The sequence below is a fragment of the Dermacentor albipictus genome, chromosome 2 (genome assembly GCF_038994185.2).
Source record: "Dermacentor albipictus isolate Rhodes 1998 colony chromosome 2, USDA_Dalb.pri_finalv2, whole genome shotgun sequence".
Lineage (NCBI taxonomy): Eukaryota > Metazoa > Arthropoda > Arachnida > Ixodida > Ixodidae > Dermacentor > Dermacentor albipictus.
In genome coordinates, this window is record NC_091822.1 from 46,244,723 (window position 1) to 46,267,086 (window position 22,364).

Below are 22,364 nucleotides of genomic sequence, written 5' to 3' on the forward strand. Positions count from 1 at the left end.
AGTCCACTTGTCGCCACATTGGCTCCTGCTTTCCCCTTGTTTCCGTTTTGCTCATCGTATTGCGCACACTAGGAGAATAAATTAAAGAAGGTTACAGATCAGTAGTATTAGTATTAGCTTTTCATTATAAGAAGAATTCTCATGACACTGCCGTTAGACTATACACACCGAGCATTCTAGAGCATAATAGGTATATTGTTCGTGCCTTGTTTCTCACTTAAATGAAAGTTCGAGAATTCGAGACAGTTTTCATATTTCCTACGATTTCCGTATAAAAGGAGCCCACCATGCATACGGTGTCGTGTAAACAAGTGATTACGCAGGTGTTTGGTTGCTACATTTTTCTGCTAGCGTTCCTAAATGCCTCACCGCCTATTTGGCAATTCCAGGTAAGGCCGCAATGCAAGAAAATGGGGCACTGAATGGCTGTTACATTATTTATTGGTTGCTACATTATGCTACTGCATTATTTATTGCTGCAAATAAATAATGCGATACTAATCGAACGTATGCGTTTCGTGAGGCTCAAAACAAATAAAGGTTTCCGGAACAAAGAGGTCACAAGCAATGCAGTGAGCTTTAAAAGAGGGGCACCAAGTTGTCTTTAACGGGCGCCATAGTTTTTGCGGTAGTGAAATGATCCGCAACGCTGCTGTTCGTTGATGCAAGCCATGACGCATTACGATTGACGAAGTTGCCACTTTCAGCGCCACTGGCAGAAGGTGCCAGTAGCCGCAGCAGGCTCGAGATGTTGTACGCGACGTCAAGTTCAGCCTGTCCTTGCAAGAGGTTCCAGGTGGCCACGGTGACTAGCGTGCCGAGTAGCGAGGCGGTGGCGCCCACGAGGAGCAAGCTGCGAGTGAACACGGACACCCGCCGGAAGCCGCGTCCAGTGGAGCTAGAGTCAGCGCATGCGCCAGCCGCCGGTTCGCCTGCGCGCCCTTCCTGCGTGCGAGTAGGAGTGCAGGAGATAAAGTATGCAGACTAGTCAGGGCGCTGAATGTCAATTTTTCTAGTGCGTCAAGCTTGGGTGACAAAGTAGTTTCTTCATACAAAGTGTCGTGCAACTCGCGTCTGCAGAAGGCCCAGTTTCTATTAGGATTTGTTATTGCGTACATCCTTTCTATTTGCATACTTATGATGGCACTCTCTATTTGTGCTTGCGGCATAATTGTGGTGTCTTCAGTGGCAGCAGCGCAAAGAAGCACGCAAGTCACAACAAGACAGAGAGAATAATACGCAAACAGTAAAGATATACAAATATGCATATTGTGCAAACGCCATAAAGAATAAAATAAACTTGCCCCTGCCCGCTGTGGGCGAAAGACGAAGAGACCAGACAAATTGGCGAAAATATGCCACAATAGCTCACCATGTATGCGCATGCGGGGATGGGGATGGTAGACGGCTTATGTGTAAGGAACAGTGAACGTTAAAACACCACATAGAGAGCACGCGTAATCGTTGAAGTGAGCAGAATATATCACGAACATACGTAGGCAGGCACACACATGCAGGTACAAGGGCATGTGCCTGCATTACGAAGCCCTCGTAGGCTACCTTGAAATTTTGAGGCATGCTCTTCAGACGCAGACCCGTACTGTTCGGCAGGGCAAGGTTCAGCCTTCGTGAGCCGAATCCTTCGACACGCCGCACGCGGTAAGCGTGATAAAAAAAGAGGCACACGCAAATTACCAAGGCTGACGACTTCTTAAGGATGGCATGCGAGTGTCTGAAGTTATCGAGGATTAGGCGACATACATGTGCTCTTTCGCAGCACTTGCGTTCAGGAAAACAAAGGGAGCTTGACGTCTGAAAAGTTGGTTTTTAGATATATACCACTCGGCTGATATGCAAACTGTATTTCTTGCTGAAAGGTGTCCCATGTGCAGTGCTATAAAGGGTTGACTCAAGGAAACTAGCCTCAAAATAATTTACAGAATTATGATCATGAGAAGCCAACAAAGGAAGATGCCAAGGACACCCTAGGAAAAATTACATCTACTTTATCATTGATTTGAACAAATGATCAATTAATGGCAATGAAAGTGGATGAAAAAACAACTTGCCGCAGATGGGGAACGATCCCGCGCATTCGCATCCCGCGTGTGATGCTCTAACCAAGTGAGCTCGAATCTGCCAACAATGATGCCTACAGGTAGCATTTGTGGGTTTATTGACGGGTTGCCTTCACCCACAAAGATCACTTACTCGTGATGTCTGCGGCGGAAATGATGTTCCACATCCGCTGCCAAGGTTTGTGAGTGGTGGCGCTTGCTAATAATCCCCAGGTTAATTGTAGCAGTGAAAAATAAATACCAAAGGAAGCGGATGGGGAAACAGCACCGCGGTAGCTCAATTGGCCCAGGAAATCAGAAGTATCTGAGCTGCTTCTAAGCACACCCAAAGAACAGATCTAATTGGTCTCAGTAGCACTGCGGTGCTATAAAGTTAACCAGCCTGGCTTCTTACATATACTACATGGGGCCACGGAGTTACAGCGCTATTAATAATTTGTGTGCAACTGCAAGCTTGCTTGCAATTGCTGCATCTTTGAGTGTCCTGCACCGTGTTCAAGCAAGTATGATTGTTTGCGGTTAATGTCATTTATGAGGATGAGAACCCGTTAGCAACTTTAGAAGCTTAGAGTATTAGTGGGCACTCGTGCTCACCATTACCGCTTCGAATGCTTAGCCTGAAAATTGACCTAACAAGGCCTGGGTAATCACTGCAGTGTACGCAAAAGCTGCAATTATACATAACTTATTATGAAATTGTAGATCTTTATCGAACCGCGATATTGCGCAACAGTTCTTTTACAGGCGGTGCAATAAAGGACTTCATATTAATTTTCACCGCCTGAGGCTCCTTGCACGCACCTAACTATAAATACGCGAGCTTCTTCTTTTCTCTCTCTCTCTTTCTATTTTCTTCTGCACTTCTACGTAGTTAAAATGTGGCTGCGGCCTATACGGCCCGTCCTTTTCTCTGCTCGGCTCACCGTGCGCCTGGCCACAATACCCAGTCAGCGCTTCTTCCCTACGTCACGCCCTAAGACCTAATCGCCTCGGTAATCGCCTCGGAGGCGTCAGGCGCCAAGCATGACGCCTTGGTACGTGGCCGTAGCCTTAGGGAAAACATCGCGGGCCCGAAGGACAAACATTCTCTGGTTTCCTCGCACTAACGAATGAGTCCGGAGCCGGAGGCACAGCCACGTTGCGCCTGAAAGGTCAATGGAACTCCCACAACGTACGAGAGCATTGACAGAGTTTCAACTTTGACTTTAGTAGCGCCGCTTGATGTGCAGGTCGTCTCATTCAAAAGAGACACCACTGCAAGCTGTCAAAACCGTATAGCATGTGCTCATAACCTTAGCATGAAGTTATCATGTTTTCCCGTAAAGCATGTTAACGAACTACTTGGTGTAAAATTGTTGGTGAAATCTACGGCGTCACTAGAAGCAGACGAGCTGTGTGCTTTCTAATCGTGGCGCTGCATATGTTAGACCAGTGGCGCTATTTTGAAGTGGTGCTTTTCAGGTGTTTTCTTTTTCTTTTTGCTTTCCGGGTTTCATCAGTTGTCAGAGCAACGCCCTAACCACATCATCAGTTGGGTGAGTCGGTTGTGAACGAAGGATGATAAGCGGAATACTTCGCTACAAATTCGCGGCTTGGTTTCCTTGAGAACATTTTGGCTGTTTACCGGCTGCTTTCACTAGTATGTTCTCTGCCACAATTTACAGATTACATCTTTGACGAACCATTTAGCACACGAAGTCCTTTGTGAGTATGCACTATTGTGTCTCACAAATTTCAAAAAATATGCACTGAAATCTTACGGAATCATAGATTGGTGCTAGATCTATAATCTTTCCGAACAGCCAGTAAATAAATTCCCACAACTAGAATAACTGACGCTACAATGCATTTTGCCACATGTTTAGGGATTTTTTTCAAGTAAATTGAGAAGGCCCAACATTTCCAGTACCTTTATAGCACAACGTGTGGGCGCATGTTTAGCTCCAAATTCGAAATCGGTGCATGAACTCTGGTGCTACCCGATATACCTGAGTAACTGGAGCAGATTTTACTGGCAGCCTCCTCCATCAAGTAGATGGAAATAAAGTTATTCTGTCCTATTTTATTCTAACTGTGCCCTAACTATAACGTGTATAATTACATACCTTACAGGAGGTCGATTCCACTACGACGCCTGAGTTTTGCCGGAAAAATTGAATCCCACAATCTCTGCTGTGATGTTTTATTATTGCGTCAAACGTTTGTTTTCATTGTCGTGCTCTATAAACAGCGAAGGACGCAATTTTAATTGGAAAAAAACGCAGGTAATAACGAAAATGCCAGTGCTGCTGTGGCTCATTACGCTACAACAAAGAAAGCAGTAAAAGAACTTGCACAGTGGATAATTTGGCGAGTTACTGTCTGTTCATCACACCGTGTGGGTGAAGCTGCTGACGGACCAGGACAAATGGGCAACACAAAAGCCTACATGACAGTCGCTGTGCTCCCAACTGCTTTATTTCAGAACAGACACTAACAGAACAGAACAGACAATAAACTATGGCGCTCTGCATGCGAGAACCACGATCTCATGGCATTAAAAGCCCACCTAAAACCATATACCCGCGCACACTCGGGTGTCAAAGATAGGAAAGATGTCAAAACGTGTGCTCTAATCGTTGCAAACGTAACACGCTTATTTTCAATAACAAATGTATTCTAGCATCCTTCTAAAAAGGCCAGCTGACGGTGGCTCAGTAGAAACGAACGTTGACTGATACAACCCTTTTTCTTTTGTTAATGTGGAAGACTTCTTCTATTTCCCGGGTCAGCTGATCCTTATGGCGAGAAAGAGCTTTAGTGTCAGTGAAAAGGGGCAGGTACCCACACTGTGATCAGTGCCCTTTAAAGTAGGATTGAATGTATCCCCTAGTGGCCTGGGTTACAAAATATTGTGTTCACATACCGACCCGTCTGCCATTTTTACACGATAGGGGCAAGCAGTATGAATGGACGTTCCACAAATGACAAACGCTTGCGTATGCTATAGCATGCGCATATGCCTATTTACTTGTATTGACAAAACTACGGTCCAGCCCTGCAGATCCTTTGCCGAGCTTGTTAGGTGCTGGAGAAAGTACTGCTATAGGCCATACCCGTGACCTGCATTTTATAACTTATGCGCATTCTTGTGCGAATGTGGTAGAGACGCAGTTTTTTTTTTCCGCGGTCACTCAATTTTTTTATTTTGCTTCTGAAGGCTATTTCACACAAAACGAACTAGCCTATAGACGCTTTCACTACCGCAGTAACAGCAGCGAGAAAGCGGCCCGACGAAACGTCCTGTCACAGGCCTTATCATTCTACTGCATCGCAACACAAAGAGTGCTTTTTAGTTTTGTTCAATCTGCAGAAAGTCAATATATATTGCTTTTCCGACAAAGGACATGCGCATTACGCCTCAAGATTAATACATATAATTTTAAGTATAACTTACCACAGCGATGACTAGTAAAATTGTCGTTATGTACAGAGAAAAACTGTTGGAAATCTGTGAGCTTACATTTTAACGCGCTCCTGCTAATCGATATTGCCGCCAGTGCCTTTTTTGCTGGATAGATTTAGCTGGCTACGTCAATGAGCAAAACCGGAAGCCGCCCAGGCCCTATGTTTGAAAATAGCGATAGGGTATACGAGCTAACTTACAGAGCACACAATTTTCGCATCCCGCAGTGCTTAGGCATATATCTTATTCGCTTAAACTTTAACGTATTTTTTCACGCCGCAGGATTTAGCTAAGGCCGCACGCAGACATACATCGGTTTTTACGACTTTTGAGTGTCCTGAAATGTAGCTAAAGAAGGGCTTTTCTGATGATGGATTGTAAAGAACCCCCTGGGGTTCTTTAACGTGCACCTAAATCAAAGTACACGGGTGTTTTCGAATTCGCCCCCATCAAAATGCGGCCACCGTGGCCGGGATTCGATCCCGCTACCTCGTGCTCAGCAGCCTAACACCACAGCCACTGAGCAACCATGGCTGGTGATGTGGTAGTTAACGAAACATCCAAAAACTGTAGCTTGCGGTTCCTCGGCAATTCAAAAGTGAAATTCAGCCCTTTAGTGTCCTCCTATTGTCAACACCATATATGCAAATACCATATGCAAATGGCATATGTGCTCTTGGGTTAGCCCCAAAAACTCTGCCAATACCGTTGTGTCCCGTAGTTGTGACGTGGAAGGACAGAGCGGCAAAACTGTATATAACGTTTTAATGGGCGAACCTGCGCCGGGAAAAAAGGAATCCCGTCGAGGTAGATGCGGCAGAATCTGACAGGACAAGCCCATTGCTGGTTGCCACGTTTTTATCGAGGTATGCGCTTGTCATTACCTTGTTCACATGCTTGAACTACTGGCTGAAGGTGGTCAGCATCACTTTTGCTTTTCCTCCTGGCAGTTAAACAATCCCTCTTGCGATGCAAATTCCATGATCGAGCAGTAGACCTCGGTCACGCTCGACGACACCTTCTACATCTTTGGGCGGTTCCGTAGCGCGGGAAATGACAATGTGGAACGAGGTGGGATGCCTACTTGATCTTCGAGCACAGGCAAGGCGTGGTGACTAGGAGAGACATCCCTGGCGCTAACGCATGATTTTCGGGTAGCGTATCAACGTCTACTTCAGGTGGATGATTGCGCCGTGTTGGTTCTTGTCGAGAACTGCGTCCTGTGAATACTGTTGGAGGATAACGAAGTTGACAGTATAGGTTTCGTCAAGAACAATAATTCTTGATGTGCAGATCCCGGTCGGTATTATTAGATGTCCTCCAGCTCTAGAGATTTTAGTGCCTTTGCATCTAATCTTCACTTACTTCAACTGTGTGGCAATGGTTCCACTCATGAGGGAGCAGTCGGCTCCTGTGTCCACTAAGGCACTGACTGCTTGGCCGTCGAGAAGAGGTCGGTGGTGCATTGTTTTGTGTTGGCGTCAGATCGGCTGTGTTGTGTTGACCTGTGGCTGACACGTCGCGTGGTCACGTGCTCTTTTGATTGCGCATTCCTTGCTTCCAAGCTTCGTCGAAGTGGCAGCCTCTCGTTGATATGTCGTCATGGCAGAATTTTCGGTGTTTTCGTCGGCAGCGGAGGGTCTTCGTCAGTTCAACTAACACCCCACGCAACTCGATCGGTTGCTCCTTTAGTTTTTCGAATATGGGCTTGTATACCGGCCCCAGGCTGAGCGAGTTAGCGGCCGGGTGACTGTGAACTGAACGGTCGTGGAGGGTTCATTGTGTAGGGGCAAGGTAGTCGGCGATATCAGGAGACAGTTCACCTTGCTGCGTGCCCGGCCCGTTGAGAGCGAACCGTCGCAGTCTCAAGTCACAGTATGGACATCGGTGGTAAATATGGCCCGCTTCTCCGCAGTCATAGCAAAGCGAACCGTGGTTGAGGGCGAGCCAAACGTCAGGCTTCCTCAGAATACTGCGCGGGGCGACGCGTTGGACTGCTGGCAACAAAGGCATTGGAAGACGGAACTGCGGCGTTTTGCGGCCCTGGCATGCGCGCTGAGGGGAAACACTACTGCGCGCTACGGCACCGTAGGTCATCGCTTCGGGCTGAGGCTGCGGCGACTGAGAGTCTTCGAGTCACTGTTGGATCTTCACGCGTATAACGTTACAATCGAAGAGCAAAACAAGAACAAGGTAAAAGCGAGAGTTAACGTTTCGACAAGTGGACTTGTCATATGTTGCTTTAAGGACACATGTCGACTTGTCGAAACGTTGGCTGCCGCTTTTATCTTGTTCTGGCTTTGCTCATAGTCTTGAATTTCCATATCCCGCCTTCCCCGTGTTTTCGCTAGTCTTCAATCATAGCCACATGAGGTTGCCATGAAGGAAACATCTTGCACCGTTCTTCGCGTAGAACGGCTCTAAAGGTCTCTCAGAGTTAGTCGGAGGCTAGCGCTTCAATTCACTCTTAGGCGAAAGTACTTGGCAATTGTATTGCAGAGTACCCATTTCCAGTGTCTTCCCGATGCCTCGATGCCAATGGCTTCCGTTAAAAATTAGCCGACGGTCTTGGGTGGAATGCGAATCAATTCGCCAAAGAGCTCTTCCTTGACAGCACGCGTCACGAAGCGAGTTTTTTTGTCCTCAGGCATATCCGATCTGGCGTAGCGGAACAGAGGGATTTATTCTTTCGTGTAGATAGCAGTGTTCTGATTAAGGAATTGCGCACTGGATTCCAGCATCGCTTCAGCTCGCGCTTTACGGACGGCGTTCATGAATGTCTTGAAGAGGGTGCTGCGGAATAGGCCCCACTTTCTGAAGGTGGGCTCATGATTCTCAAACCACGTCCTGGCGACGTCTTCCAAGCAAAAATAAACATCGCGTAGCTTGTCGTCTGAGTTCCACTTGTTGAATGCAGCAACCCTTTGGTATATTTCCAGCTAGTTCTCTGGGTCTTCAAATGGTGAGCAACAGAAGGTAGGCGGCTCCATGAGCTGTTAAATCAGCATGGGGGACGCTTGAGCTGCCACTAGGGTGGCTGTCTTGGCAACGAGCTTCTTGGTCGTCTCAGGAAGAAGTCCGTGCGCCGGGTCAGGTTTCGTAGCCTGCGGCTTGCCCTATGGTCTCGGGTGAAGTTGGTAGTGTGTTGGGTTTGCGGGCTGAAATCGCGAGTTACCTGGGCCGTCTGGTACATAAACCCACAAGCACTTCCACCAGATGCCAAATAGTGACGGGGAAGAATACAACAGAAAAACTGTGAATAACTCAACTAGCTTTCTACTTGACGAGCTTATGTCCACAAAAGCAAGTTACATTCAAGTTTCAACGATAGCGGCGAAAGCAGTCGGTGATCATGGGAATTTGATCTTCCGGTCAAGCACGTCGGCTTTTATATATCACGATGACTGACATCGAAGGTTCCAGAGTAGTTGCTCGTGCCTGCATGTCTTCCAGAAAGTTCTACAGAATTCTCGTCGCGCATAGTCAGGTCACACAAGCTTCGGTGACAGCATACAAAGAACAAAACCGTTGCTAACATTCCAGGAAGTTGCAATCATGCAGCGCGTCTCTCACTCAGCGATAAGTTAGCGCATAAAATGTAGTACGCGAGAAAATGTTATATAAGCACACCTGTCAACCGTTCACAAGATTGCACATTACCGAAAGAAACGTAGGTAGCAGGCATGATATAGAAGTAAATTTTGTAGCACCTAACAAGTTCGGTAGAGTATCTGCCCCGCTGGATCGTAGAGTTTCGTAAACAGTGCAAAGAGCTTATGTGCACGTTAAAGCATACACTAGCGTTTCTCAATTCTAGAATGTCCATTTATCATGTTTGCAAATATCTTCAGGAAAAGCCGTACGGGTCGGTGTGGGAACACGAGACTATTGGAACACCAGGAGGCCATTGAGGGAAAATTGTCATTCCCATATTAAACAGCATTGCTCACAGTCTGTGTGCCTGCCGCTTTTCATTGAAACTAAAGTTCTTTCTCTCCATAATGATCAGCTGACCAGGGAAATAGAAGAAGCCTTTCACATAAACAGAAGAAAACAAGGTTGTATCAGTCAAGATTCCATTCCACTGAGCCATCGCGAAGTCACCTTTTAGGACGGGCACTTGAATAAATTTTCAAATAATAAAAAATACATCTGTTACAGTTACAGCGAAAAAACACACTTTGTTAGACATGTTGCCTATCTTTTACGTGCAATGTGCGCGGGCATATGATTTTACAAGTGCTAATATTCTTGTTTTGCTTATGCTTGACCTAAGAGGGGGCACACGTATATAAATGTGATGTGTTTATTCTGAAATGAAGTATGCGTGAATGCAACGAATGTCTGGTATTTTTGTGTCTCTGCATTTGTTCTGGTCAGTGCACTATTTGACCCGGACGGTATGATGATAAGATAGCTCGTGCGCTTGCACATCGAAACGTAGGCCCTCTCTTTTTCCAATTCTTTTTCTGCAACCTATATGATCTCATAACAAACCTCAAACCACACGCCAATTATTATAACGCGGACATTACCTATGGACTCCCTCATTGTCCCTACCACATTCAATTTCCGGCACGACGTTTTTAAGGCATAAGCCTTCAGTGGCTCATGAGTGTCCAGGCGCAGTCCGTGGTGGACGCAGAAAAGTGGTGATCACCGGCGAGGGGAGCAAGGAGAGGAGGCGCCATGCCAGTACTGCTGTGTGAGTGGGCGCGTGGGAGAGCGCGGACATTCGCGTGGGGGCTAGTAGCGGTGCAGGCACATCGGCGACAAACCTTGCAGCCATATGGCTGTGATTGCATTCCAAGCTCGCGGCCACGGCGCCGTCCGTTCGCAGAATAGTCCAGACAACAGCAAGAGAGGCAGTCATAGATGGGCTTTTGCTATCGCAGTTTAGCTCAGCCAAGTGTTAAGGCGAAAGCCTTTAATGGGTGATGCTCGCGGCCACGGCGACGTCCGTTCAAAGAACGCGTCACACTCCGCTAGGTGGCACCCGTAACGTCAGCGGGGCTAGTTGGGCTAGTTGGCTAGTCAGCTGGACTAGTTTTGAAGTGAGGGAAGCTCACAGTAAAATTGAGTGTGAAGAACGGCTGAGGAATATGGAAGAAAGTAAATGGGCTGGGAGAGTGTTCAGGTATCTGTACAGGAAAAACATTGATTCACAGTGGAGGAAAAGAACTAGGAAGCTTACCAGCAAGTATGCGGCCTGTAAGGTGGACAACACAACAACAAAGGTCAAGCGGAAAGTCAGAGAAGCTGAATTAATCTCATGGGTGGCGGCAATGGAAAAGAAACCTGCCATGAGTAACTGTTTAAGAGGAAAAAACGAAATCAGGAATGAAACCATTTATGATAACTCAAAGAGAAGCTCATTAGTTTTCGAAGCGCGATCAGGATGCCTTAGAACACGCACCTATAAAGCGAGATATAAGAAGGAAGAAGAAGCATGTGCTTGCTGTGGTAAAGCTAGGGAAACTACGGAGCAAGTTTTATTAGAATGTGAAGACGTCTACCCAGCGGTCGATTTAGGCACCACAGGCCTCCTTGAAGCCCTTGGGTTCAGAGGGAGCAGTGGTAAAGCAAACATGTCCGCAACAGACATTAGTAAGAGGCGACTGGAGGATTGGTGGAACAAAAGTAGGGAAACGACAAAAGACGGAGACGTACAAAAGCACAGTTCGCAATAGGGGATCAGAAAATTTGGTCGTGGTAGTTCATAGTGTTTTTTTTGTGTGTCTTTTTTCATTGTTTAACCTAGGTAGAATATTAGGCAGTATAGTAGCAAGAGCTTGGTGGCGCAACCCACCGCCCCGTTCCAAAGGGAACGCTCATAACATCCATCCATCCGGGTGGTGCGCGTACTGCGCGTGTGCCTAGTAGATAGCGCCACCCTCGCGCTTCATAACGGCGTCAGCGGGCCCTCCTCGCTAGCCGAGTCAGCCTGATCTCTCCGAAGCGCGCCCCCGTTCCTCTAGCAACCAAGCACGCTCGCGCTGCCCAACGACAGCGCAAGTCGCGGCAGGCTGAACGAACATTCGAGTGGAAATGAACAACGTCTTCCATAGTCTCCCTTCCAGAGTCTCCCAACACAAGAAGGGTGAGAGCCAATGAACGGATGCGACTGAAACGACTTAACCGGTCTCCTTGGACGAAGGCTAAAGAGGCAGTACGCGATCGACAACGCCTTCGGAACAAGCAACAGCAGCAACAACAACAATGCAGTCATAGAAAGGCTTTCTCCCTATCGCAGTTTACCTCAGCAAAGTGCCCATACATTTTTTGATGCTGTGTGGTAAAAACCTTTGTACGAGGTTTCTACGTGTCACACACGGTATTATTCTGGCGGTGCTTTTGTACAGACTCATAATGGGTCCCGGCAAGCGTATTCCCGTCGGCACTTTTGCCTCCCTTTTTACTTTGGTGGTCTTGGTGCATAATAATTTTCCTCTTGGAGCGCTTGTAGCCGGAAAAATAGATCCGCAGCAACGCTAAACTAGCGACGTGGTTGACGTGGCTAGTTGACACAACGCACCTATGGCTAGTATTATATTTCCTTCCGTGCTTTCTGCAAAGGTAAATCGTTGCTGCACGTTGCAGAAATGGGCTGCGCTAGAAGTACGCGTTCTTTTTTCCCCAAAACATTATACAGGGGCTCTTTACCGTAAAACTACTCCAAAATGTTTTAATTCCAATCTCCTGACATCAAATTTGCGTAACCACTGGCACAAGCATCGGGTGCTCCCGCGCAGGGTTCTCTGAACAGACCAATCAAACGCTCTCCTCGTTCATAGGAGGTCGCTTTTGTTTGCTTTCAAAAGGAATAACATTGCCTACACTGAGCCCCTTGTCTGACCTAATTGGCTGAGAAGAGGCCAGGAGCACGCTCAAGTGGAGAGGGATTCGATGGGGCCGAGCCACTGCATTGAATATCGATAACCGGATGAAGAGGGTGGTGCTGGGGTCGGCGATTGGTCTGCTTTTCCTTCCTTAGCTTGCGGTGGCGGGTCAAAAATCGCGGTGGCATGGAACGGAAGCTTAAGAGTGGCGCTGAAATGGATCCTCAGCAAACAAAAGCTTGCAGAACGTGGTCGTAAACGTGCCGAAAGTGCTCGAGAACTTTACACGGTTACGAAAAAAGCTTTATCACACGCAAATTAACCGACGATCTCTGGCAGTACGGCATTGCAGAGTTTATGTTTAACGTTACATTACGCGCACCACCGCTGTTTGGCTGTGAAGCACTTGCGCACAAAGCGAGACGTTTTTGCTTCACGCATTGTTCTGCGCCATTGTTTGTAAGCTCTGAGAAGATTAGCAGGGTCATTACGTCACAAACCACATCGAAAAATGGACGAAGTATTAAACTGCAACTGAATTATAGGGCTGTAGGTGGCAAAACCACAATCGGATTATTAGGCATAGTGGCGGACTCAGAATAAATTTGACTCCCTTGGGTTGTCGCACGTTCACCTGAATCCAAGTACACTAGTGTTTTTGTGTTTCGTCCCCAGCGGAAATGCAGCTGCCGCTGCCTGTTTCAAGCCCGCGAACTCTATCAACGCCATAGCCGCAATGGTACCGCGGCGGGCACAAAAGTGTTGATTTGACATCCGGCCGCTTCCATAATGGCACCTAGGCGCTACGGTGATTTATAGTGTCTTTGAGTCTGCACGCCATTTTTCGATTGCCCTCTAGATGAATTTTCGGAGTATTTGTGTTTCATAAATAGTATAAACATGCCGCACTGTAACTTGAACTTAAGCTTATCCAGTACCCAGCCGCGGTCTGGTTGGTGGCGTTTCCCTGCGTTTTTACGTCGCCGTTGCCATCTTCTGTATGCCCCCAAGTATGTGAGCTGCGTGCCAAGAGTGGCCAGGCCATGGGCATTCACTCGTTTCCCAAATGCGCATATTCAACATATTCTCTGGCTCATCTCCATACCTCCTCTCTACTATCCTTTCTACCTCTCCTCTGGTCTGTTGCAGGTAGTACACAGGTAAGTGTTGCAGGTTTTATAATGCTTGTGCCGGGAGCGACGAATAATTACAGCTCTCAAGAGCGCGTTGTGGGGAAACACAGCGAGCCCTAGAGGGCATTGTAGCGGCGCAATGGAAAAGTCCAAACGAGTTTTTCGCGTCGCATTTCCTCCTTGCCGTGCTCGCGATCCGGCTATGTATACTCATGCTTGTCTCCACCCAATGACGCAGCATGCAACGGCCACTGCCACCACGGCTCTGCCGCCACCACTACCACGTGCAGCAGCATCGGCGGTAGCAGTATAGGTGGAAACGTTGAAGGAAGAGGCACATAATGTCGCGTTTTCGAAAGCGCTGACAGCACAGCGGTAACCGCTTAGGCACCGCACTTGAGTCCTGCTTGAATTCAAGTGATCAATCCACAGTTTGATTGTTAAAGCGCTGTGCATGTGTCAGTTTGTTCACTTAGCGTAGATAACCGTTAAGTGAAGGCCATACCTAGGAACAAGAGCTTGTCTGAGCTAACAAAAGGATTATTTAATGCATTCTGAAAACTGCTGTGTACACTAACTGACACCTATCCTAATAGGTCATCATGCTCTGAAATCCGCTGCTTGTGGATCAGCGAGGAGTAACCAACATCATTCTGACAATAACTGACGCCATTCTGAGCCATTTGAAAAAAAGAACGCAATCTTTACGTCAGTAAGAATGGAGTAGTGACATAGAAGCAAAGTGCAGGCTCCGGAATGCCTTTTAATATACGTGAGAAGAAATGTAGAATCGTTTGCAAGATTTTGTCTTTAGCACCTTCACAAGGCCACACAAAATTAATGCCACTCATACGTCACCACGCGTGCCATGCTGCGCAGGGTAGTGGTAAAGAAGCAAAGCGGTGAAATAGCATTTTCTGTGCTGGCAACTATTCACTGTGTGTGATGCAAAATTTTGGAAAATTGCTCAGGTGTCATCAAATAATATGGCATCAGGGGTAGTTTTAATGGTCAGTGCTATTTGTTCATTCTTGGCTTTGCTCCGGAGGTTATTCTATTCTGAAAATGTTGCTGAACTAATGGTAGTATGTTCTATTTACTTCGTGGTGCACCATGGCACTGAGTCAAAACGCATTAGCCATATCTCGCAACACTGGTATCTTTACTGTGACATTGCCATGCTGGCGACGATAACGACATTCTTTTTGATAACGGTATATGACGAGTACGTCTGCTTAACATTACACGCCTATATGCAGGAGGCTGCGGGGATTAAAATGAAGGTAAACTTATCTACTAGCATACGCAATGAGTTACTTTGCCACTGATACTGATAGGAAAGTCTGATCGTGTGCGACGCTACAGGTGCCATGATTTGACATTACTGTAGAGGCCTGGTTATAGGCGACGGCCTCAGTTAATACTCGACTCGTTCTCATTGCATTGCAGTAGGGTAGTTACACTCCACTGGAAATTCACTATAGTTCCAAATAAAGATAAAGGAACAGCTGGTTTCGAAGTGCAGGCTGGCTTTGTCCAACCCCACGGATGTTTGAACGTTATTCATCTTCTTACAGCTACCAGTTCCAACAGCAAAAAAAAAAACTATGTATTTGATACTTCAGCTGCTGCAACATTCTACCTTTCGCCATCAGCCCGTACCTCTAGCGCTCGAGGCTCCGCCAACGCCGATGTAGCACTCTCAGTTGACAGTGGTATGCGTTGCTCATTCAAGGATGACGTAGAAGCCAAATGCTGAGCCGCCGAGGTGAATGGCGATGAACGCGTTCCCCAGTTGCCCGTCATGACCGCAGCCAATTTCGACGCTGCGTTCTGTTTGGACGGGCTGACCACCACGCAGAGACTGCTTTTCAGACGTCGGCAAGATGCCTGCTGCGGCGAAAGGAAGTGCATCTACAAGAATATCTTTTCGATTTTAGAGCGCAGCTCTTAGGAGCCTGTTCCTGCGGCGAGCATTGGGTTTGTACATCGTAACCGAGCGAACAGACACATCGAAGGATGAAAGGGAACGCACAGCGCAACGGAAAATGAAAGACAGCGACAGCGCAAAGAGCGCGAGTAGGAAAGCTGAGTAAGAGGGTGGGGCGAAAGCGCGAAAAGAGAAGCGTGGTGCCACGCAAGATAGCTTTGCGGCGGCAGTGGCTACGAGATGGCGCCAGAATAGGACGCGTCGTCTCTATGGAAACAAAGCGTTGCATGAGCGGAGGTCTGTCTCCAGTGGTTGCTCTGAATCGGGCCCACGTGTCACCCACGCGTGGCCTCCCGCGATCTCCCGATCAGCGAAGCAGTTAAGCCCCATTTCGCTCCGTTCGCAACGTGCCGTACAACACAGATTGTCTGCACCATCGTATGACCTACACGTCGTAGGCGCCTTTGGCAGTTTACCGTACGTAGTTGCACTCTTATTTCTCAAAAACCTACGCTGTGGGTTACGCAGGTGTCAGGTAAGTATTAGGATAATGCGATGTGCCTAGGACATCCGTAGTAGCTAGCCCACAGCCTCACTACTACGCTAGTTCACTCAGTCTACAACAGCAACAATGGAAACGAATTAGTAGAGATGAATAAATATTCGAAATTTCATTTACAAATATGAAATGTATGTGTGTAATATTTGATTTCCATTGCAAAATGAACTATTTGGTGCATTCAAATACACAAAACTAACCAACTAGTTTTGAACAACCGACTGTTTAAGCATAGTGTGCTAAACAAGAGCATAGAAATCATCAGAAGTGTAACAAATACTTTAGAAATTATGCAGTAATAAAATGGGTATCACACTCACTGTGTAAGGTGTTGTGGTGGAGGTTTACACGAGAGTTACTGAAGTACTAAAGCGCCAAACAGACGGTACAAGAAGAGTCACGGTAGAGCGCTTACTAACAACTGATGCAACTGAAGCATCAGTTGTTAGTAAACGCTCGCACGTGTCTCTTCTTGTGTCGTCTGTTCGGCGTTTTAGTACATCAGTAACATGCACCAATTAGCCCAAAATAAAGTTCTGCTGGTTTACATGAGCTCCTGTGATGTATGTATATGCCTAATTTGTCTTGTAGTCTTTCTTTTTCGGAAGTGTAGCTGTGTCTTTTACTATTCAACGAGCGATGTTTTCTTTGCAAGAACGTCTTTCATGTATCTACGGTAGGCAAGTCCGTCAGGAGCCTTTTTTCCGCCGTTTCTAATCTTTTTTTTTCGGCACTTGTATTTAGCCTTCTTTGAAAAGTTATTCACACAAGAGCCATTTTTTATGGAAGGCGTTTTGACAACCAGACTCTATTTCCATTGAGGATAATCATGCACGCTGTAATGACAATTGATAAAATTCTGCTCAAACTGATCATTTGTTTCAGAGAGTAAGCTGCCCTTTATGTACTAGTCACTAAATGCAAGGTACCTCATTATGTGCGTGTAAATGTTCTTATTTTAAATATATGCATCTGCGCGTGACTATTCGATATTCGATTCGTTATTCGATGCTCAGTATTTTATTGGATTCATATTCAAACAAAACTGATATTCGCGCATTTCGGATAACGAACTTTGAGGAACACTTCTGGACGCGAATGCCCGAACAAGCTTTACGCTATAGTTCTTGTAAGAAAAATTACCACCAATTGCGCTGCTGGACCTACTGTTGAAGAAGGCGGCCGGCCAAAGGCAAAGAGCAAAGAGAGGTAGAATCCGCAACAGAAATCATTGTGAAGTGTTCGTTGTCATTGGGTGACCGCCTTCGGTAACAATATGTCGAGATCGCGATTTCTTAGTACCCGGTACTACGAGCAGCTAAAGCGCAAGAACAACTTTTTGATTAAGGGGCGAGAAACATTGTAAATTCTGCCACACATTTTCCTTACTCCTGAAGGAGAGTTCCGCCCCGACAGCAATGACGTATCAAGGAGTGATTTGTATATATACAAATATGTATGTATAAGAACAACGGCTCATTACCTCCGCCTTTTGTGGCGTCTCCTGTGGTTGCGGATACCTGTGTCTGCGACTACTACTCGACCACGAGGCAGTGGGACCTAGCGAGCGTTGATTCCGCAAAATACGTGGTCGTTTCACGTGCCTCGGTTTAGTGGCTTCCCCAAGTAAGCTGGATGACTGCATCACCAAGGTAGCGCCAGGGTGTCGGAGCTCCCCAGGCCCTGTGGGGATGGGGCTGCTGCTTGTCAAGCCCAAAGGTGAGGCTAAGCTGGGGCGCTGTCGTGGAATGAGGACGCTGGAAGCAGGCAATTCATCGGCACCACTTGAAAGTAGTTTGTCATCACCCATTTCGACGCCGTCATGAGCAACGGTGGGATTCAAAAGGTTGCCCATACCCCGTAGCGTATTCTCTTCTTCGTCTTCTGTTTATGGACACAAGGTGGAAACGGCACTGACTTGGCCATAATGATGATGATGTTGACGATGATGATGATGGACATTATCGTCAAATATGGTGCGTTACTATACCTGTGGCGTACCCTGGGCCGGGTGCTTAATGCTGGGCCTGGATTTAGATTATTGTAATATTATTTCACTACCGCATGTTACTTTTCTTAAAAATCTGGCTTGTGAGAAATACCACCGTGATCCGCGACAGAACAGCTACTGGTGGAAGGATAACAGGTCGAAGAACGCTGGAAGCCATGGCTTGGCGTATGTGATGAGGGCCCGCTTCTACAAGCGAGAGCGTCTAAGTCAAGGCTTAAATCCTAATCTCGTCCTATTTTAACCTAAACTAAGACCGGACTTCCCAGCTGCAGTGGTGCTCTTGCAGGAACCTAAAAGAATGAATTGATGTCCAGACGTAATGAAGACGGTACGTACTTTTAGTATCTGGGCGATACGTTTTCCCGCCGACAGGGAATGAGATGGAAAACGGCCCAAACTCGGTCGCGAAGTACATATCGCTGGGCACTGACCAATCGGTGGCTGTCACCTGATATAAACATACGGCAAGAAAGCGCGGTTTTTGTAAAGGCTTTCCCACGCGCGGAAATGTAAGAATGGACAGCCAGCATGAAACTAAGCGTATCAGAATTCAGCATTGGACGGAAGAAGAGAAATTAGACTATATGATACATCTGATAGGCCAGTGAAGAGCCCCATTATTCAGCAAATTTAGTTACGCTGTAAAGAGAAAAGAAGTGCGAACATGCTAACGGCCAGAAATGAGCGTTCGGCGCGTCGATTGCCGTCGCTGTAGCTTCGCACGATCGCTCAACACGGAGTGAGAAATGTCACAGTGTCAAGCTGGCGCACTCACGAAGCTTTAGCGCGACGTGCAGCAGGACAAGAAAAAAGGCAATCACCGTATACAAACACGATTCTACGAGCGAGAAGCACGGTTGGCATGACTGCATGTTCCCTTTAACGTTGCCGTTTGCTATTCAAATGCTTACTTTGCATGCTGATAGGCAGTACTAAATACAGATAGCAACTTGCTTGTATTGGATTTGCCGTTGTCTGTAAGCACATGTACAGCAACATCTCGCGCACGCGCATAGCCTATGTCATATGAAAGAGCACATGTAGAATACATACTCATTTAGCACACACAGAAATAGAAACATTTTTTGCAGAAGCAAGACTATCAAGCAATCGGTATTGAACACGCCATTTAGAAAAAAGGACTGCACGAATGTACATGTCGTGAGGCACGCGATAAATATTTGAACATGTACATTTGCGCAGTTCACAAAGACATTGTAAAAGAGTACGAGATGCCTCGTCCAGTTCCCACTGACCTCTCAAAAGAGGAAGAGGAGGCGCTGTGAGCCTTCCGTGACGATCAAACGATTGTCATTAATCCAGCGGACAAAGCTGGTGCAGTGGTGGTACTTGACCGGAGTTTCTACAGGGCCGAAGGTTTCCATCAACTGGGAAACTCTACTTTTTATACAGAACGCCGAAGAAATTCTACCAAGAAATGTCAAATGGAAATAAAGGACATCCTCACCACTCTGCTCAAGGCAGGGAAGATAAGCGATGCGTAATTCAAAGCGTTGATATCGAGAAACTCTGGACCCGGCCATTTCTACTTACTACACAATGCAAAAAAATAAAGATTCCTGGCCGGCCTATCGTTTCCAGCTATGCAAAAGCAACTGGAAAAATTTCCAGCTTTATTGATATTCTCGTTGGGGACATGTATCCTAATTCTCGTCGTACATTAAAGACATAAATTACTTCCTTCATCATCATCATCAGCCTGGTTACGCCCACTGCAGGGCAAAGGACTCTCCCATACTTCTCCAAATACCCCGGTCATGTACTAATTGTGGCCATGTTGTCCCTGCAAACTTCTTAATCTCATCCGCCCTCCTAACTTTCTGCCACCCTCTGCTACGCTTCCCTTCCCTTGGAATCCATTCCGTAACTCTTAATGACCATCGGTTATCTTCCCTCCTCATTACGTGTCCTGCCCATGCCCATTTCTTTTTCTTCATTTCAACTAAGATATCATTAAGTCGCGTTTGTTCCCTCACCAAATCTGCCTTTTTCTTATCCCTTAACGTTACACCTATAATTTTTCTTTGCTTTTTTTCTTCTTTCCATAGCTCGTTGTCAAATCAAACCTGGCAGTAATGGCGAGGAGTTACTTGGTCACAATGGATGTCGCAACATTGTACGCCAAAATACCCTACGAAGGGGGTATAACCTCCACAGTTTCCGCTTACACTGGCTCCAGCCAACCTAGCCAATTAGAAAAATATACAATTGAGATCCTTCTAAATTTACTACTGATATAATCACTTCGAGTTAGACAACCAGGTTTTTCTGTAAATCAACGCAACCGCCATGGAATCGAAGATAGCACCAACTTTTGCAAATATATTGATGGCATCGTTAGATATCCCCTTCCTCGCAAATTCAGCCATAAAACCAATGTTTTACAAGCGATTTATGTATGATATTTTCTTTGTGTGGGCCGACAGTGAATAAAATCTCTCGCACTTCATTTCCAATTTCAGTTCCATGCACCTGTCAATTTGCTTTGCACACGACTTCTCCCAAGGTAATGTTCGCTTCCTCAACGTCACTTTGTCACTCAGTGGCCGTAGCATTTCCACGTTCCTATACAAAAAGCCGACAAATCGCCAGCAATATCGGCATTTCTATAGTAGCCACCCCCATTACCACAAAACAAGCGTCCCCTACTCCAAGGCTCACAGATACAAAAGAATCTGTTGCCAATCTGCACATTTTGAGAGACACGTGGAGGAACTGAAATCCGCTCTTCTACGCCAAAAATATCCTTCACAAGTAGTGGACAATTCTGTTGAATGCGCCGGCAGCCTAGATCGAGCAGATATAACGGGAGAAAGAGTGATCAATCCCAATACCCAAGCAGATCTGAACTTGGTTCTCGCATGCAGTGCCGCCAACTGGGCAACTCTAGTTTTTATACAGAACTCCCAAGCAATCCTGCCGAGGAATTTTAAATGGAAATAAACACACAAAACACTAAAACAGAAACGGCGGGGGCTAGAGTTTCTCTAAATCAGGGCTTTGAATGTCGCATCGGATATCTTCCCTGCCTTGAGCAGAATGGTGAGGACGTCCGCGGGTCAACGCCATTATCAACCGCCATTTTAAGATCATGAAACAGAGCATCTCCCTCGCTACTATCTTCCAGCGGTCGCCTGATGTGGTATAGAGAGGAGGAGGAATGAACGTTTATTTTAAGAAACAGCGAGAAAGTCTCCTTTCTTCGCCCTAGGTGGGCGGCTCTCTCAGTCCAGAAAGCCGTTGGCTAATGCTGCAGCCCGGGCCCGGTCCACCAGACTTCGCTGATCAACAGGCTCTGTGCCTTTAACATTGCCTCCCACGTTTCTTCGATCGCTTGTAGCGGTTCTGAGGCATCATCATCACTGTTTTTCTCGCGGTGCGGGCACACCAACACCATGTGTGGGAGCGTGTCTGGAACGTCACAATACCGGCATAGGTATGAGAATTTGGTGGGGTGCATTCTGTGCATGATAATTCCGTGTACATACGTATTTGTTTGTAGTCTGCGGAGGGCGGTGCCTTCTTCCTTGCTTAATTTTGGATCAGGTGGAGGATATTGTCTTCTTTCCAGTCGGTAATGTTGCAATATTACGGCGTAGTTGATGGGAATGTCCTCCACCCTCGTCGCTTTCCGGAGACCATGCGGCAGGAAATCCCGGCTGGTATGCTCTCGGGCAGCAGCATGTGCTGCTTCGTTTCCTGCCAGGTGTTCGTGGCCTGGGGTCCATGCGACGTAGGTGTCGGGTAGTTCTTGGCGTCTTGTTATTTCTTTTAGAATCTTCACTGCTGCGGCAGAAATTCAGCCTTTTCGTAGGTTTCTACATGCCGTTTGCGAGTCGCTCAAGATTGCTGTATCTTTGCATGTGGCGATGCCGAGGACGATGGCCACTTCCTCCGCCGTTTCTGGATTTCTGGCCGGTATGGTGGCAGCGATTAGCTCCTTCCCTTGATTGTTGGTCACGGTAATTGCGTAAGCTCTTCTACCTGGGTATTTTGCCGCATCTGTATATCTCGTGTTCGGGTTCTTTGAGTATTTCTTGCTCAGCGCTCTCACTCTTGCTTGTCTTCTGTCTTTGTGGTATGTTGCATGCATGTTGCGAGGTATTGGAGCGACTGAGATAGAGTCACGAAGAAGTGGCGGCAATTGGGCTTTCGCGTCTGAGTCTGCTATGAAGTTTTCGCTGTATGCGAGATTGTGAAGTACTGCTCTGCCTGTTTGAGTCAGCTTAAGGCGTTCCAGCTGGCTGGCTCTGTGCGCTTCGTTCATTTCTTCCCAGGTGTTATGGAGGCCAAGTTTGAGGAGTGTCGCGGTTGAGGTCGTACTGAGGAGTCCTAGTGCGCTCTTGAT

At 46.8% G+C, this 22,364-nt stretch overlaps 1 protein-coding gene across 2 annotated transcripts; it reads right to left on the reverse strand.

Moving 5' to 3' along the window:
- Nucleotides 1-423: 423 nt before the first annotated feature.
- LOC135917375 (uncharacterized) lies at nucleotides 424-17,880 on the reverse strand. Of its 2 annotated transcripts, none has more exons than XM_065450957.1 (3): nucleotides 17,468-17,880; nucleotides 15,158-15,385; nucleotides 424-945 (listed from the first exon to the last, which is right to left on the reverse strand). In XM_065450957.1, exons 1-3 carry the CDS (start codon nucleotides 17,837-17,839, stop codon nucleotides 580-582), a joined length of 966 nt encoding a protein of 321 aa, XP_065307029.1. In that variant the 5' UTR covers nucleotides 17,840-17,880; the 3' UTR covers nucleotides 424-579. The 2 variants fall into 2 exon arrangements, with proteins under 2 accessions (XP_065307029.1, XP_065307028.1); XM_065450956.1 differs by having other exon boundaries at nucleotides 15,158-15,388.
- Nucleotides 17,881-22,364: the final 4,484 nt, after the last annotated feature.